General features: G+C 39.2%; 1 protein-coding gene across 1 annotated transcript in view; it reads right to left on the bottom strand.

The window, feature by feature from the left end:
* The window catches only part of KCNH8 (potassium voltage-gated channel subfamily H member 8), a 446,972-nt gene that overhangs the window by 275,651 nt on the left and 151,581 nt on the right, over positions 1-19,740 (bottom strand). Inside the window, exon 3 of the mRNA XM_049870926.1 lies at positions 6,139-6,270. Coding sequence (XP_049726883.1) covers positions 6,139-6,270 — 132 coding nt within the window. The remainder of the gene's footprint in view (positions 1-6,138; positions 6,271-19,740) is intronic.

Consider the following 19,740-nt stretch of genomic DNA (forward strand, 5'->3'; position numbering starts at 1 on the left):
ACTCAATGGCATTGGGTTTTTTTTTTTTTTTTTTTAAATGCAGGAGACCCAGCCTGAAGTCCCAGCCAGTGCACTTCACATACAGCCACAACCTGTCTGTCAGCGGTAGCTTATGTGTTGCTATCACACTGAACAGATTTTAGCAGAGCTTGGAGACTAAGGCAAACAAGAAAAAAGGCCTTGTAATCTAGTTCTAAAACTCGGCTGATGAAAATGCTATGGATCACAACCGTCAGATCCTCAGCCAATGACAGGGATGGTGCAGGACTGAGCAGCTTTCATTCTGTTGTGTGTGGGGTTCCCATGAGTAGGGGGTCAACTCAAAGGCAGCTAACAGCAATGACAATACTAAGAGCTAAGAACACATTCATTTAGCATTAAAGGTCTAGCATAAAGGATGTGTTTTTATAGTTGTGTGTCTCCTTAGTTTTAAAAATTTGATGGCCCCAAATATCAGAAGTTTGTAAAAGTCTTCTTATAGAACCTCCCTGGTTTTCACTTCCCGTTCTTTCCTGAGACCACTTAATAACAATCATCTAGTTACCCTTCCATTACAAAACCCAACGGGCATGTCTCTGACCTCATTTTACTTCTCTACCTCACTTGGCTTTGTTCCTCTCCAATGGCTCACCATAATTTGTCTCTTGTACTAATATTCTCCTCCCGTTCCTTAAATGTGAATCTGCTCCAGGGTGCTAGCATGGACCTGATTCTTTCCTCCCTCCTTCCTGAAGCTCCTTGCAGTAATTCTGAAGAACCTCATCCATTACCATTTCTTGAATCACCGTCAATGGCTTTCAAATCTGTGTCTTCAGACTTTCTCCTGAACACATGTTCATTTGTCTACAGTACATCCATGGACACCTCAAGCTCAATATGCCCGACACTGAATTTATAAATGTCCTTCAGAAGCCTATTGCTCTTCTGTAGTCCCCATCTGAATTAATGTCACGTTAATCATACTGCCCCAAACCAAAAACCTGGGATACATCCATTACCTTTTCCTCCCTCTCCCACTTACAAGGCCTGCCTGTCAGACCTCTGAAATATATCTCCATACCAGGAAAACACTTCAGAATGACAAAATAAAATCTTTAAGATTTAAACCCTGTCTGCCTACCTAACCTTGAGCTTCAACTTCCTGACTCTTACAATCCATTTCAAAACAAAAGTCAACTACTTGAAATTAACATCTATTGCTTTCAGTCTATCAAACAACTAATCTTTGAAGATTTGTTTCAACATTATTTTCCCAGTGAAGCTGTCCTGGACTCTGCTCCAATTCTCCCTGGTATTACCCTATCTTATTCCCTTGTCTGGGAAGAGTTTATCATTTTTGCCACTGTGCTATCACTGAATATGCTATCACTGGTTTATGAATCTATGTCCTCCATGAGACCATGAGCACTTCGCGGCGGGGGCTGGGGCGGGGGCGGACAATAAAAAGAATGGAGGTGCTGGAGTTTGACTGCATGGGTATAAATCCTAATTCTACCATTTTTTACTATGTCAACTTTGCCAACTTAAATTCATTGGAAAATAGAAAAAGGAATCATACCTATTTCATAGGGTTATAGTGAGAAGGAGGTAACCTATGTGAAGCACCTAGCATGAAGCAGGTGCTCAATAAATTCTAGCTATTATTATAAAAAAATATAGATTATAACAATAATGACCACAACTATCTTTTATTGAGCACCTTCTGTATGTTCTGTGCTATGTGATTTGCATGTATTAAGTCCTATAAACCTAAAACAAATGTAGGTGATATACATGATTTCCCTATTTTATAGATGAAGAAACTAAGTCTCTGAAAGGTTAAGTAGCTTGTCTAAGGCTCAACAGCCAATAAGTGGTGGAACCAGGATTTGAACCAGGGTCTAGATGATTCCAAAGCAGGTTGTCTCCATTTTGAGGTCTCCAAACCCAGTACTGAGTGCAGATAAATATTTGTTGAATGAATGAATCCATTATTAATTGATTTTTAATTTAATAAAATATTTCTTACTGAGGTGAACAGGGTATCATATTAAATTCACTCAGTCATGCTAGATGTGGACATAGAAGTCAGAGATTTACACACTATTTTTGGAATGAAAGTAAAACGTGTCAAAAAAAGGAAGATATTGTAAAAGGTGGTAAAAAAAAATCACCGGGTTTCTGCTGAAAGTTCTTTTTCTTCCTGCCTCACATAGACATGTAAACACATACATACAGGCTGAAAGTTACTGAGTGTACAAATATACTTTGCATTTTATGTTATCCTTCCATCAGTACTGCTAATAAACAGAAGGTCTGTATTATATTCTATACCTTCTTGGCCTTGTCTATAAAATAGATTTTTCCTGATTTCAAATAAAAACCAAGACAATACAGAGGTTCTTTCTTTCTTTCTTTTTTTTAATAAAGTCCACCTAATTTACCACTCTTGAACAAAGATCCATTAAATGAGCTTCGGGAGGAAATTAGTTTAATCAACACAAACCTTAATTCTACAGTTTAGGTGAACTTGAGTGATACGATCAGTGACATGAAATACAATATTGGGTCTAAGTCAGGCTATGTGTCCATTTAGAGTTTATACACCCTTAGTTCTATAACACAATACTGCTCCAGTTAACCAGGGTAATGATTTTCAAACAATTATATTGAAAGTCAAAAACTATCATATATTAAGGTTTGCCTTTCCTGCAAAATCTGACACCAATTGGTGAATTTTAAGGTATTTTAAGTGTGGGTAAAAAAGAGAGAAATACGTATCGAACTATTTTTCATGATAAAAGTACAACCATGGTAGCTTATAGTAGCTACTTTGCCTCTCTAAAAATACTACATACTTTGGGGGAACATTTAAAATAAGCTAGTAACTAAAAATAAAAATGTGTTCTTGAGTGTTTGGTGTATATTAGAAATAACAATTTCATATGAAATAATGCCCATGCAAGGAAAAAGATTAAACTCTAAAAAAAATTAAAGACTTGCTACAAAATATGTCAACATTTCTAAATCATATTTTACATAATACAATTAATGTTAAATCTTTATTGTTGAATTTTTTTCTTTAAATCTTGCCACAGTCTTTATAATAAACAAAATGAGACTATTATTGGGCCCAGTTTAAATATAAATCAAGCTAAAACTTGTGTTTAAGACAGAATTTTGGATTAATGTAATTGTTACTGGTTCCATGTTGGTGGTCAGGTGTCATCTAGTTGATTTCTGACTCATAATGACCCCACATGACAGAGTAGAACTGCCCCACAGGGTTTCCTTGGCTATAATCTTTACAGGAGCAGGTCACCAGGTCTTTTTCCCCCACAGAGCCATTAGAGAAACGGTGTCACTTAACCTTCATGCCACCAGGGCTCCTTAGAATGTTCATATGCATGCCCCTGCACTCCCCACCCCCAATGACAGGGAAATGGACTATGTCTTTTATGGGCAAGCAACTTCACCAGTGTAACTCACTAACCTCTCTGTGCTCCTTGACTGAGTTCTCCCCAGGGGTTGTTGGTGTTGAGTGTCCTCAAGTCAATTTTGACTCATAGTGACCCTATATGACAGAGTAGAACTACCTCATAGGGCTTCTCAGGCTGCAATCTTTATGGGAGCAGATTGTCAGGTATTTTCTCCCATGGTTTGGCTGGTGAGTTTGAACTGCCAACCATTCGGTTAGTCACCAAGCGCTTAACCACTGTGACACCAGGACTCCTTTTCCCCAGAAGAAGAGGAAGGTTTTAATCTGATTCCATTTGGAAGGAGACATTGGCAGGTATTGTGTAAAATCCTTTCTTTCCCCTCTCTCTTGGGAACTAGATGTCTTTGGGGAGCTCCTGCTCTGCTCTGGCTCTCAAGGCAGGTAAGTTACCCCCGGGGAAGACCTGTGGCTCTGCTGCAGGCCAGCTCGGATTGTGACCGGAGGTAACTAGGAGGAACCCACTTGCCAGTAGATACATGTCACTTTCTCTTCTATTAGTTTAATCAGAAGTAAGGGTGAAATCCTGGTTTCCCACATGCCTTCTTTGTCAGTTGGTTCGGAACTTGGGTGGGGAAAAGTGGTATTTTTATAGCACTCTGTCCAACCTCCAATGAATATGTGTATTTTATCCCTTTTATCCACTGCAGTCCCCCAAGATGGAGATTTCTCCCCCACTGGCAGACACAAGGAACACAGGACACAGGTGATTAAATCATTTATATACAACCATTAGGCATGATCCTCATCTTCAAAGAAAGTCAGATTTATTAAACTGCCCCCTTTGAAGCAAGAAACTTCATATACTTTTTTCTGAGGATAGTTTCAGGTTTCAATCTATCTACACATACATGTGATTGTATGCAATAAACATATATGCATAATCATATATAAGTAATTATGTTCAAAGGGTCCTTACCTTCTGTATTCCTATAATATCAAAGAAAAGATTAAAATGAAACTAGAACTATACGCACTGATTTCCACAATTTTCTATCATTGGACAGGTGTGGCACTTGCTCTAATATCCAAGCAACTTTTATGGTGAGACTGCTTTTCTCTGAGTATATAAAATACGCCATTCATGCGAATGCACAGGAAAACAGGCATCGCATTTGCGAACATTTTAATAAATGACATGGAGGGGGCAGCAAATCGTGAAAGTTCATTTGTGTTGTCATTTCAAGAGACATAATGTATTTAAAACATTCACACATCTTTTTAAAAAGAGGTGGAGTAAAACAGTCCCTTCCCAAAAGGGCAGAGTTGTTGAAATGTCAAATAGCCAGTTCTAATAAAGAGCTCGGGGCCCTGGTTGGTGCAAACAGTTAACATGCTTGGCTGCTAACCAAAAACTTGGAGGTTTGAGTCCACCTCTTCCAAAGTGGCTCTGGGTGAACTCGAACCTCCAACCTTTCAGTTAGCCGCTGAGCATGTTAACCACTTGCACCAAACAGGGACTGCAATAACGAACTTACTACATAGAAAATCCCTACCATGACAATTGCTTTTTCTCTCGTCAGTAGAGTACTCCACATTTTTACACAAATAACGTGTGCCTTCTATGTTGCCAACCTTGCCCTCCCTCTGTAAGGTATTTTCGTAAGCACACTATGCTAATTTTTTTTACAGTACGTAAAAAAAAAAAAAAAAAAATTGGCATAGTGGCACTTACGAAAATACCTCGGGGGGGGGTTGGTTGGCAAACAAGTGTAGGCTTGTCATTCGTGCAAAAATATGGTAATCCCACTTCTGTTTTTAAAAAATAAGATTAAATTTTTTTAGTTTTAATTTCTGTTACCTTATGTGAAATTTCAAGGAATTTCTTAATGAGATATAAGCATTTTGATATAAGGTAAGCAACATAAAGCCTTGGAAAGAATCTTTTGAAGGTAATTTAAGTCTGCTTGATTGTGTCTTAAAACAAACTAGTATACTGTTGTATTCTTAAAGGTACGGGACACACATTTGTTCGCAACATTCCATTCTAAAAGAACCAAACCCCATTGTTGTTGAGTCAATTCTGGCTCACAGCGACCCTATAAGATAGAGTAGAACTCCCCCATAGGGTTTCCAAGGCTGTAATCTTTATGGAAGCTGACTGCCACATCTCTCTCCTGCTGAGAAACTGGTGGGTTCGAACTGCCAGCCTTTCCAGTTAGCAGCCGAGTGTTTAAGCACTGTGCCACCAGGGCTCCTCATTCCATTCTAACAACCACAAAACTTCAGCTCCTTATTTTGTGCATAAAATGAAATTTTTTACTACTGAGTTGTGAGCACTAGCACTTCAAATGAAACCAAGAGATGTATTTGTAACCACATCAACTTCACTTATCAATATCAATTCATTTTCTTCCCTTACAAAGCTAGATGGTATGAATCCTTGCATTCTGATAAATTGTTTTCCCACCCTCATCCTATTTGCATAGGAATATGAACTTCTGGTTCCTGTCAAAAGAGTCTATGGTGAGAATGTAAATGCATTTGAGTCTCTATGATTCTAGAATAGACACATCTCATTGCCAAATACCATATGGCTAACGCTTATGAATATTTATCAGTTGCTGTTACTAGAAAGGCATTTTTTTTCCTCCTAGAATCTTTGAGTAAACAATTTGAAAATGTTACTCCATCTGTCAATGTTTTCTGAAAACAGTACAAACCTTCTTTTTTATCTTCTGGAGTAATCTTCACTTTTGTATCTGTTATGTCTTTGAATGAGGCCAAAAAAAGTACCACGTCTCCTTTCTCGTTCTTTATAGGAACAATATCCAGTAGGCACCAAAATGGAGACCCTGCAACAGTAATAAAAACCGAAGTCAACCGCTGCCATTTATTTTCATCTACGAAAATTTCAATCATTAGCAGTACACTTAATAAAATTCTTACTGTCTCTTTTATCCCACATCTCCTCCAAAAAAGGGCAGTATTTTAAACAATAACACTTGCTGTGCTGATACATATGTGCTTATGTTATTCAAATTGTATTTGTTGGCGTTGATATTGAAGCATTCCACTTTAAGAGACACGACCCCGTATCATCACAGCACACAAAAACCAGAACCAAACCTATTGCCATCGAGCCGATTCCAACTCACAGTGACCCTATAGGACAGATTAAAACTGCCCCACAGGGTTTCCAAGGAGTGCCTAGAGGATTTGAACTGCCGACCTTTTGGTTAGCAGCTGTAGCTCTTAACTACTATGCCACCAGGGTTTCCTCACAGCACACAGTGGTTCCCAAATTAAGATCTCTGTTCGGTACGAGTTTGCTAGACATTTATTAAAAAAAAAAAAATCTCCTTGCCATTGAGTCAGTTTGACTCATAGTGACCCTATAGGACAGGGTAGGTCTATCCCATAGGGTTTCCAAGGAATGACTGGTATATTCAAAATGCCAACCTCCTGGTTAGCAGCCAAATGCTTAACCACTGTGTCACAAAATCAATGACTGATAAACCATCGAACACCCATCAAAATGACTAAACTGAAAAAGATGGACAATACCAAGTTTTGGGGAGGGTACGTAGCCATTTGAACTCTTATACATTGCTGGAAGGTTGCAAATTAGTACATCTACTTTAAAAAGTGTTTGGCTGTATGAAGACATATTCATACAATGCAACATTATAAAGCAATATGAATGAGTGATGGGCAACTACAACCAAGTGGATGAATCTTACTAACATAAAATTGAGCAAAAGTAGCCAGACACAAATACAGTCAAAATGAATTCATTTATGTAAAGCACAAAAACAGGCAAAAAAAAAAAAAAAAAACTACACTAGGCTAGTGGTTACCTATGGGGACACAGTGACTGGGAAGGGACATGGTGGGATGGGAGAGATTCTGGGGTGCTGGTCATGTTTTGTTTCTTCATGTTGGTTACACGGATGTGTTCAGGTTTTGAAAACTTATCAAACTCTACACTTACACTATACTCAAGTTTCAATATGCATGTATATTTCCAGATCATATTTTAAAAGCCAATGATGAAAGTCAATTCCATTTTCGATCAAAAGAACATAAGAAATATTATTCCACAGACTCAAGTTAAAAAATATAGTAGTCAAAGGATCTAACCTAAGGCTTATATCTAGTGTCCATTATTTGAAAAATATATAAAAATTCCTGCACTAGATTATCTGCTACCAGGAATTTCTGGACAGAAATATTTGAAAATGATGGAAAAATTGTTGCTTAAGAGCCAAACTGTTAATCTATTCACACATAATAACCTTTCTTTTTCTTTTGATGAAAACCAAAACAAAACTTCAATGCTGTGAATATCCATCTTACTTAGGAATAGATCCCAAAGTCAGGGTGTAAGACAAAAATAACAGTCACAAATATCCTTAATATTTTGCGTATACTGTATTAGATCTCAGTTTCTAACAGCTGATGTAGCCACGCAGCCTTGGATTCTACTGATTTTTCCTTTAGCTGGGCACCAGATGAAGCAGTTGATTTGTAATTTGGGCCATCTGATACTAAAAAATATATATTTCATTGTCGCTGCTGCTGTATTTTTTAAAAGTATGATTGAATTCACAGGCCATAGATGTGTGTATTACATACTTCTACTATATAAGATAGGCATAGAGTATGTTACCTGTTCCCCATGCTCTTCTGATAATATCAGAGTCATGACTTCCTTCTTTTTCATTTGACCCAGACCTAAGGCTTCCTTTCATTGATCTGCCTCAATATCCATGCCTACATTCTCTAGGCCGTGGAAATCCCATTTCAATATTCCATCACCAGATTCCAGTAGACCTGATATCTAACCATGGCTCTAACACTAATGAGCCAAGTGACCATGGGGAAGTCAGTTAACCTCTCTAGAGCTGGTTCCTGCAATCGTAACATTCTCACATCTTTCAGTCCAGTGGTGAACACATTAGCCCCCAAAATGTTGGGACAATAAATCAACTCTATTGTCTGTGACTAAAGAAGAAGGCCCATAAATGAGCTGCATGTCAGGACAAACACTACTGTCCTCATCCCTCCAGACTGGCTCCTATTTAACATTTTATCTATGGCCACTATTTGAAGTCCAGGGCCTTTTTTACTAATGTTGTTGTTGTGGGAGGAGAGTAAGAGTATAAAATAATAGTGGGAATGGTATGAATCTAAGATTTTGGTTCACATTTTAAAGCATTTTTCTGTCAATCACCCTGCAGAAATATCACCCAGATCAGAAGAGAGCCTATTAATTTTTATAAAAATCCCTTTTATTTGTGCACTTAGACCAGCATCATTATTGTCTCCACTGAGCCTGTGACAGGACCAAAGTATTCTGGAGAGAGGAAAAAGCACAAAATGAGGTGAAAGGCAAGGAAACAGCTGCCCACATGGCAACACTCTCTAATCAGCTCTGGATCACAGTTGTCATTTTGCATCATGTTCTGGGAGAGCTGAAAGACTGATCACTCTGTCTAATAAGTTATGGTAAGGAGATGTGATCTTTGACGTTTTATAAATTCAGCAAAACATCATTAATATTGTTTCCTCTAAATTCAAGCTTTGTAACAATGTCCTATAGGGTCACTATAAGTCGGAATCAACTCGACGGCAACAGGTTTTACTGGGTTTAACAATGTCTAAGCTGATGTCTTCCTTTCCATTACCTACAGAAAAAAAAGGTTTGTTAGAGAACCTGTGTAAGGGGCATATGAAACCTGATTCCTTCCTCCCTTCCCCCTTCCCTCCTTTCTTCTTTCTTTCCTTCCTTTTACAACTGCTCTTCCAGATGTACGCATACCAGCTCTTTTACAAATAGGCTTTGGGTACCTCCAAGGCGTAGCAAAGCCCACGCTACTCCTTTGGACAATAGCTTCCAATCAGGTTCAAAGCCTTAGCTCTTATCTCCCAAAACTCTTCCTACTTAGTCTGCTCACTTACTCTTGCCTTTCTGGCTTTCCTACTTTCCCAAATCTCTCCCTCAAGTCCTTAACCCTGGCTCTTGGGCAACGTCTTCACCCTTGCATAACTGTAATGATTTAAGGCTATTTCTCAGGATCTAGCTCCCCTTCTCTTACCTATGGAGACGGTGATGATCATGTAACTTCTTTCAGATTGAGAGTAATTCAGCCACTAAGCAATAAGCCCTCTTAAGGTTAAGGTTGGAAGCAGGAAGGCCGTCAGCTTCAAATACAGAGATTCCCAAAAAGTATTCTTAAAAAGTAGTATGGTTTCTTAAAAAGTAGAGTTGGAGGGCAGAAATCTTATGTCAAATTTAACTATATATATCCTACTGTATATAGCAGCAGTAATTACCACATGGGGTTGATGAGTGCCAAAACAGACGAGGCTGTGCTGGGATATAAGCTAACAGCACCTTTAATTTCCATAGATAAATACGACTGATGGGGAGAAAACAAGGTTTATACCCTATATGGTAAAACGTATTTTTGGAATTGAATTAACAGTTATACAGAGCTTGAATCTGGTGGAAAGTCCCATTATCTCCATTTTGGTACTTTTTGTTCTGACTAGAAAACAAGGGCGTAAAGGAATTTGACTTGCTAGTATTTATAACTGTAAGAAGATTTATATGTTTTTCACATTGTTGTTGTTAGGTGCTGTTGAGTCGCTTCTGAATGATAGCGACCCTGTGTACAACAAAACCAAACATTGCCCAGTCCTGCACCATATGTTTTCCATGTACCACCAAAAATATAATTTGGTAGTAACATGGAATAAATGACAGTTTAGTAGCCAATACAAGATCAGCAGCTGGAGGAGGACATCATGTTTGGTGAAGCACAGAGCCAACATGGGTGAAAGCGACCCTCAGTGAGATGGATGGGCACAATGGACTTGAACAATGGTGGTGTTCATGACCACAAACATGCCGGTGACTGTGAAGATTAACACAGGACTGGGCATCATTTCCTGGTCAACTTGATGGCAGCTATCTATCTCTATGTATTCAAAGTTTAACAGCTTAACACAAGGAAGTACAAATATGAAGACAATTTGAGTTGTGAGTTGTCCCGCTCTCTTTAATGACTGTACCATCATGGAAATCAAGTCATATTCCTCGATGTCATACAACAGCATAAAGCAGGATATGGACACTTGGCATACATTTTTCTTATATCCAGCAGGATTTTGGTTGGACTTTTTAATGATAAATATGTATGATCTTTATTTTTTGAAATTAAGATAACAAAAATATAATATCCTGAATATAAACAGCATCAGAATCAGGGAACTTAAACATTTTCAGGTGCTCCTCATATTTTACATTAAGACTGATGAGTCTGGTTCTCTACAGTCACTGTCTCAGTGCCACTTAATGACATAGTGACAGGGTGGCAGTTTTTAGAACTTAGTCCAGGGGATATATATTGGGTGGGGGTTGGGAAAAGAGGTGCAGATGAGTAAAAGAAGGAGCTGTTAATGGTAGCTGGATCATGAGACACTTGTATCTGAAGCAGAAAGAGTGGGGCAGTGGTAGGAGTCCCAACTGAGTCTGCCACAGAGCTCTCAGTTGTTCTTCCTCTTTATCCCATTTGCTATTGCCTTGTCCTGGTCTTAATCATCTCTCACCTGCTCTTCAGAAGTATTCTCCCTCCTGCCTCTAGTTTTCCTTCCATGCTGCTTCCAGTAAGCTTTGAAAATACAGAGTCTTGATTAAAAACAGCCAATGGCTTTTCACTGCTTGGGCAAATCATTAGTATAAAATTCTAGACTCATCAACATGGAAGGTCTGCTTTCAAGGGACAAGAAATGGAGACAGAGAGGTGAGATAGTTTGAAAAGGTAAACTAAAGGAAGTACTATATTAAAAAGGAGGAGAAAGTCCCCTAGAGTATCTGGAGTTGCATGAGACGAGCCTCCACAGTAGCCTCCCCACCTCTTCTTGGTGTGTGTATTGTACCAAAGGACTTAAGTAATGGTTCTTCGGTGAATACCAGGCAAAAGCTTCTCCTTGTCTGCAGTGAACACCTCTGCTGGGGACCATCTATCCATAGGGCAGCCCGTCTATGTTGTAAATCTTTGCTCAATCCCCATCAAATCTACTCTTAGATACCTCTCCTCCAAATGCCCCAGGATACTCATGAACCAAAGTAAAGGGCTCTGTGTCCCTGGCACCTTGGATAGCAGTCGGGCACAAAGTGGAGTTGGCGGGAGATGAACTGACCAGATGGAAACATCCCTGAGCTGGGCCGTGGCTAAGGACCCCTTCATTTCAATGTTTAATGAAAAATGAGGAGCTCCTAAAGCAATGCGGTTTAAATTTTTGTGTGTGTGTGTAGAAAAACAGACTGGCAGAATATACACAAAATACTAATAGTGGTGCATTGTGGAATTATAGTTCATTTTTCCTTATCTCTTCTCAGCAGCCTTATTTCCAGTTTTTCTAAAATAAAAATGAAGGAACATAGAGTGAGGTTCTGGCAACTCTAAAGACTTTGGATTAGAAATTAAAAAGTTCAAGTGTGGGCCAAGAAAAGCGATGAGGTCCTATTTCTGGGGAGATACATTTTACACATTCTCCATGATTTGAACGGTATGTTCAAATACCTTTCAAATAAGAGATATTCCTTTTCAAAATTTGAGAAAACTTCTATGGTAGGAGTCAGAATAGCTGGGAGAAAAAAAAAAAAGGAAAAGAGAAAGAAGGAATAGGAACCCGAAGAATATCAAAAGAGGTGATGCTTAACTGATTTGAATATGCCAAGGGTTTTGTTATTTTTTTCCCCCCTCCAGTTCATTTTGCTCTAAGTTCCCTTTCTCCTAAAATAAAAATACTTTTATTCTCCTCCCAGGGTAAGTATAGCCACCTCTCAGAAATCTTTGCTAATTAGAAACAAAAGGAGCTTAGAAACTCAAAATTCAGAAAATATCCCCAAGATACGCTTTAGTCAATAGTTCTAACGTTCTTGCTCATTAGTTCCAACATCCTTGCCCAATGAATCATTCACTGGATTTATTAACAAGTAGAGCTAGTTCTTGATTTAATAAAACCAAATTGGTTCAGGTGACAAACACAGATAATTCTTACCTACAACTGAAAGAATTTTCTGCATACCCAAAATCCAAACCCACTGTCGTCAAGTAGATTCCAGCTCACAGCAAACCTACAGGACAGAATAGAACTGTTTCATAGGATTTGTGTAAAAAATGGCATGGGGGCAGTATTTGACTTCCTCCAGCCCCACAAGGGGGAAGGAGAACCAAGATCAACAGCATAAGGCTGACTTCCAAGAAGCAAAGGCCAGACAAGCCTCATCTCTCCACCATCTTTATCAATTCTGACACCAACCATCCCTCCCACGGCACTCTCTACTGGGTTTGATAATTCATTGCAATGGCCACACAGAACTCACAGACCATACTCACAATTATGGGGCTTATTAGGGAAGTAACAGTTACAATTCAGGCTCAGGAACACTCAGGATACAGTTCTTCCACCAGGACAGCTTCTTCCCAACAGTGCTCGCAGGCACACCTCTCCTGGCCCTAGGCCTTTCCCCAAAGGCACTCAGATTTCTCTTTCCATGAGCTGGGAAGCCCACTGTGCCATCTCCTGCTCCCAGGTCTCCCTTGCCACCATTTCTCACCGACTTCAGGGTTACAGCTTGCTTTCTCTCTCTCTCTCTCTCTCTCTCTGTGTCTCTGGCTTCCAGGAGCTTCTCAGCACAGGGATCCTGGGTCCAAAGAACATGCTCTCTGCTCCTGGCTGTTCTTCCTTGGTGGTGGTAGGATCCTCCTTTCTATTCTGGAGTTGGCTCTCTTTTAAGGCAAAACTGACCAATCCCCTTGGTGGGCCACACTCACCTTATCACGCAGTCCTGCCCAATCAACTGGGTGGGAGTTACAAGACCATGGCTAGAAAGGTCACGCACAAAAGTAATCAATCACACCACAGTTTCCAAGGCTTTAAATCTTTATGGAAGCAGACTGCCACATCTTTCTCCCATGGAGTGGCTGCTGAGTTCGAACTGCTGACTTTTTGGTTAGCAGCTGAGCACTTCAACCACTGTGCTACCAGGGCTCCTTTCAAATTCGGTTAGGATAGATTTAAAGGAGGAGCCAGAACAATTGAGTATAGCTCAGTCAATGAAGATAAAGAAGTCCTGAAAATATACTATACAGAAAGGTTCTAATCATAGCTGTCATTTAGTAAGCACGTGCCAGAAGGAGCCCCGGTGGCACAATGGTTAGGTGCTTGGCTGCTAACCAAAAGGTTGGCAGTTCAAACCCACCCAGCAGCTCCGAGGGAGAAAAGCCCTGGTGATTTGCCCTGTAAAGATTACAGCCAAGATAACCCTATGGGAGCAGTTCTAGTCTGTCTGTAGGGTCACTACGAGTAGGAATTGACTCGATGGCACCTAACAACAACATTATATGCCAGACATTGTGCTGTACGTTTTGTATGTATCATATCTACATTTCTCACCGATCAACATTTTACCAAACTAAACTACATTTTATAATTATGGACACTGAGACGTGTCATAATTTCCTCAAGGGCCACACAGCTAATAAGTGTCAGAGATCAGAATTTGAACACAAGTCTGAGTTTAATTTTCATACTTTGCTTTACTATGATATTCTCGGAGTGATCCTATTCAATGTACAGTGTTGTAGGAATTGAGTTTCACTTCCATTTAATTCTCCTTTCTACGATTGTTGGAAGGCATGATGACACGTATCATTATTTAAAGGTCATATCATAAGAGAGAAAAAGCGAAGTAAAGCCTTTGGATAATCAATAAATTGTACTTTCAACCCCAGAATAAGTGTAGGTAGGATTTCTATTTGAAACAAGATTCTGCTGCTTTAGTTCAGACTGCAACACATCCTTCAGATTCGAATCCAAACTATTTGCCATCAAGTCAGTTCTGACTCAGGACAATCCCAAGTGTGTCAGAGTAGACCTGTATTCCATAGGGTTTTCAATGGCTGGTTTCTTGGAAGTAGACTGCCAGGCCTTTCTTCTGAGGTACCTCTAGGTAGACTCGAATCTCCAAATTTTCAAATAGCAACCAATCATGTTAACCATTTGCACTACCCAGGGACTCCTCACATAGGATCCAAAAAAAAAAACTCACTGCCATCAAGCCCACATTAGGATCAACCGAAACTGCTGCCAACGGATACATGGTACTAATTCTAAATTTGTTTGTGTGCCCTATGAGACGATGGGATCAGAAAACCACCACTGATGCTGTTTTCAGTCCTCCTGTTTAGGCCAAGAATGTATGTATTCGAGCTTCATGATTACAGCTTCTAAGTTGCCTAAACTATTATATTTTCAGCCCTGTAATCCAATTATTCACAAAGCCTTTGCCTGGCCCCTCTTCTCAACGTGTATCTGTTTCTTACTCTCCTAGCAAGCTTCAGAAATAGTGATCTGTGTACCACAGCAGCTCTATGTAGGACACCTAACAATATCCCCTGGGTCTCAACCTCTTCTAAGGCTGGAAGTGACAAAGAGAACTGAGCCCCAATCAATGACTGAGCCATGGCTCTCTCTTTACAATGACCCTCAGGGGAAAGAAGGCAAGATCACGTGATGGACAATTGCTAGTGAGCAGAAAAATGTCTGATCTGACAGGCTTGGCTTCACGATTGCTACTTGTAAGCCACTTCTTCCTGAGAGCAAGGCCCTGAAACAATCTCATTCCCTTGACACTTGACTTTAAGGAACGCAATTTAAGATTTCTTCAAACTTGCAGTTGTTCAGCGAGAAAGAACTTGCTTTAAGAGAGAGTTTGAGGTTCATCTTAACCCTCTCTAATTGCACAGGGCTTTACTTGAAGAAATCTATGGTCTTTGCAAAGCAAGGGGAATAACTGTTGGTGCCAATAAACATAATGCCTACGTGAACTGAGCATGGTTAAGAGGGTCTGAGACTCTGGGACTAGCTAGCTTAGACTAAGAAAGTTCAGGAAAGGAAAGTTTTGGAGAATATTTTGCAAACAACTGGACATAAAGTTATTCATTTATCCAACAAATATTTATTGAGTGCCTGCTATGGCAGGCACTGTTCTAAGGGTCTGAAGCTATCAGTGAATAAAGCAGAAAGAGATCACTGTCCTCTGCCCTGGAAGAACTTATATTCTCGTTGAGGAAGAAAAACAATTAAATTACATACATGATTAATAAGTAAATAATGTAATTTATTACAAGGCTCTAAATGCTATTCCGTAAAGTAAAAGTACAGCCAGGAAATGGGGATAGAGTATGGGAGAAGAGACAGGGACTGTAGCATGATATTCTTAAGGAATTATTAATGAAGGTGCTACTTATGATAATTTTTGAGTATAAATGGGCTAGTTGGTGCCATTCCAGATCCTCTGAGAACCAAACAATGAGAAGTCCATGATGCAGATCTAAGGACAAGTGAAGAGGAGTTGGGAAGAAAAAGCATAGAATGAACGTATCTTAAAAGACTTCAGTGCAGTTCTAAGGAAAGCTCGGTGAGGCTATCAGGGAGTCATCTAACCAAGTTGCCCATCCACCTCTCAGAGTGGTTTTGCATCTCCTAGGAACAGGTCCTTCTTAGCATCCCTGCTTGCTCAGCCTTTGGCTAGGAACAGCCATGGAAACCTTAGTCTCTGTGCCTACACACTGATGTGTCTCAAAGCACAGTAGCTGGGGCCATCAGCCGATTACTCTCTCGTAATCAGTGATCTGAGAAGCACATTCTCACGGTCACCACAATCAGTTGAGGAGACATCTCATGTTTTTGGCAGAAGAGCATCCATTCCTCCTATCTCTTGTCATTGCATCTCCATCTTCCATGGGGAACCGCACTTCCTGTCCTCACGCAGTCTTGGGAGAACAACCAAATCTGGTCTTCTACCTCTCACTGGAGGGAGGGGCAAATCATTTATGCTGGATCTATCATTTGTTGTCTTCTGGTAATTTTAATTTTGAACAGAGGGACCCAAGATCAAAAATGAAAGAAACAGATTCACTCAACAATGAAGGCCAGAAAAATCTCTCCAGTTATTCCTGCTATGTAGACCCCAGAGAACTTTTCGGATCCTTGCCTTTTTCAAGGTCTGATTGCTCATCACCTTCTTTTGTTCTATAAGTTACACCATATGTTTTGAATAAATTATTATTTATACTTAAGATAACCAGAATCAATTTTTGTTGCTTAAAAAGAAACCAAATTCATATGTTTAGAAAAGAGTCAAAATGTAACAGAAAGAAGACAGGACTTAGATGACATGACATGTGGTCAAATCCTAGATTCTCCATTTTCTGAGTATACTCAAATATAATTTTTACACCTGCATAATGAATATATGGCTGTTTCCCATAGTTAAGAGCTTTGGAAGGTCCACCATAAGTAAAAAGTATTGTATAAATGTTGGCTAGGTATATAAAATAAAGGCTTTAACTGTATTTGTAATGTTTTAATTATCTAGCCATAAAAAGATGAGGCACAAACATGACATAGTATTAATAGTTATTAGAGCTAGAGGATGGTGTGGAGTGGGTATTTGTTATAATAATCTCTGTCTTTTGTGTACAAATGGAACATTTCATGATTTTTTTAAAAGGTAAAAAACCCATATCACTTTAGAAAATGGAGAGTTCAGCATTCCCTTGAACATCTGATATTAAGTTGAAACATATAAAGTCACCTCAAATACTTGGAGTTAGAACAGATCTTTGAGATGAGATTTTTATTCTAAAAATTAAAATCCTGAGTTCACAGTAGTTAAGTAAACTATTGTGTGTGCCATCAAGTTGATTCCAACTCATAGCAACCCTATAGGACAAAGTAGAGCTGCCCCATAGGGCTTCCTAGGCTGCAATCTTTACAGGAGCAGATGGCCAGATCTTTTCTCCCTCAGAGTCACTCGGTAGGTTCGAATCTCCAACATTTCGGTTAGCAGCCCAGAGCTTAACCATTGTGCCACCAGGACTCCTTAAGTAAACTATTAGTAAGGTCAAAACACAATTGCTGAAAGAGGATGGGGCTAGAACTCAAATCATATAGTCCTTAGTTTCATGGGCTTTTTGCTAAAACACACTGCATTTCTCAATACATTTAAAAAATTACTGAATAATTATCACATGAGTGAACAATCTATTCTTCATATCTTAAAATAAATTATTATATTTGTATATATGATTGATATAAAATGAGCCAGAAGATATAACACATTCAGAATTGATCAAATCCTTTTTAAGCAATTTGGTTCAGAATAAGAATCTGCTTTAAAAAGTTTGGTAAAAATGGTAAAATGGACGGAAATATGTCCTAATAGAGAAAACAGAAATTTTGAGGTGAGACTTCAGAAAGAAGGGAATAGAAATTGAAAAGAAATGGTTAAGGATCTCATGACAATTCTCTAGTGTATAAAAATATGGTAACAGTTTTAGGTGTCAATTTAGCACTTTCTAAGAACATACAGACAACAAACATACTGAACATTTCTTCCATTGTGCAAACTCAACTCTTAACGAAGACTCATAAACACTGCACCAGATTGTCCTGAGTCACAACTTGGCAGGCATGGAAACAGAGCAATTAGATGCCTTTCTCAACTTACTGCTTCTCTCCTAAAATAGAGCTGACACCTTACCAGAACATGAGGCCAAGTCCTGCCGTCCTGGTTAGCATTGCTGTACCCAGCTTCCTCAGGTGAACTATCAGCACTGACAAGCTTATTCTTGAGTTACACGTCACACACTTGGCCTAAAACAGTCATTGCTATGTGAAAAATAAATATGGGCATAACGTTTTCTGACCAGCTTCCATATGTTTACAGACACTTTCCTCCAACAGAAAAAATATAATAATAAACATTTTTAGCTTATACATGTAGTTAAAGCATGACGATTCAGAATTCTTCCAAACCGTGAGGGCTCCAACTGGATACTTAACCTAACCCATTATTTGGTATACTCATCTTCAGAGGTCATCATACTTTCTTCTGTAAAGGGTCAGATAGTAAATGTTTTTGGCTTTGTGGTTCATATGTTCTCTGTCTCACTTACTCAACTCTGCCATTGTAGTGTGAGAACAGCCATAGATGATACAGAAACAAAAGAGCCCAGCTGCATTCCCATAAACCTTCACTTACAAAAATAGGTATCCTATCAGATATGGTCCTTGGGCCACAATTTACCAACCCCTGATGTAGAAGCCTACAGATTACTGTACCAAAAAAAAAAAGAGAAAAACCTGCTGCTGTCAAGTCAATTCTGCCTTCTTGATTCTTTGGGAGTTTTGACCAGATTCTATATTACAAACTAACTTAAGAAGCACCAGTCGTCCCTGCTGGCATACTGGTTAAGAGCTCAGCTGCTAACCAAAAAGTCGGTTCAAATTCACCAGCAGCTCCTTGGAAACCCTATGGGGCAGTTATACTTTGTCCTACACTGTCACTATGAGTCAGAATCGACTTGATAGCAATGGGTTTGGTTTCTGGTTTTTTTAATTCGTTTGTGCAAGGAGCCCTGGTGGTGCAACAGTTAAGCGCTCAGATGCTAATTAAGAGGTTGGAAGTTCAAACCCACCTAGCGGCTCCTCAGAAGAATGACCTGGTGATCTGCTTCCGTAAAGATTACAGCCAAGAAAACCCTATGGGGCAGTTCTACTCCGTCACATGGGGTTGCTATGAGTCGGAATTGACTGGACAGCACCCAACAACAAAACAAGATTTGTTTGTGCAAGAACCAAATAGAATCTAGCTCACAGATGTCATAGTGGTAAACTGTAAAAGAAGACCATCTATTCAGACAACCTATTGTCCTAAATAAAGGCTAACCATCTTTTTTCTCACTTGATAATGAGAATATGCTTAAATAACATTCACCTGAAAAATAAGTGTCACCATCAATGAAAATGCTTTTACTTCCAATTCATAAGCAGAGCTACTCTGGGGATTATGACATTGATTGGAACTTTCTGAGCTGTATCACAAAGCAAAATATATGCAAATCAGGAGTCTAAATGAGTGAAACGGAAATTGTGGTCAAAGAATCCACACAGAGTCAGGTTGAGCCAACTAAAGGCTGAAACATGTGAGAAACTTCTCTGGCAATCTCTTTTATGCATGGAGAAGAAGGTATTTTCCAAATCATTATAGACATTATACACAAACAACCTTAGGTAGTCAAAGATAGAATGTATTTTGAGGTTAAAAAGCTAAGTCCGATGTTTTCCCTTTTAATAATATCTTCTCTTAATGGCATCGTTAACAAGATTTCTTTTGCTATTTCACTCCTACTGTATTTCCGGAACAAAGTGAATCTTTTATTTTTTAACAACAGAACATG

The sequence above is a fragment of the Elephas maximus genome, chromosome 27 (assembly GCF_024166365.1).
Source record: "Elephas maximus indicus isolate mEleMax1 chromosome 27, mEleMax1 primary haplotype, whole genome shotgun sequence".
Taxonomy (NCBI): Eukaryota; Metazoa; Chordata; class Mammalia; order Proboscidea; family Elephantidae; genus Elephas; species Elephas maximus.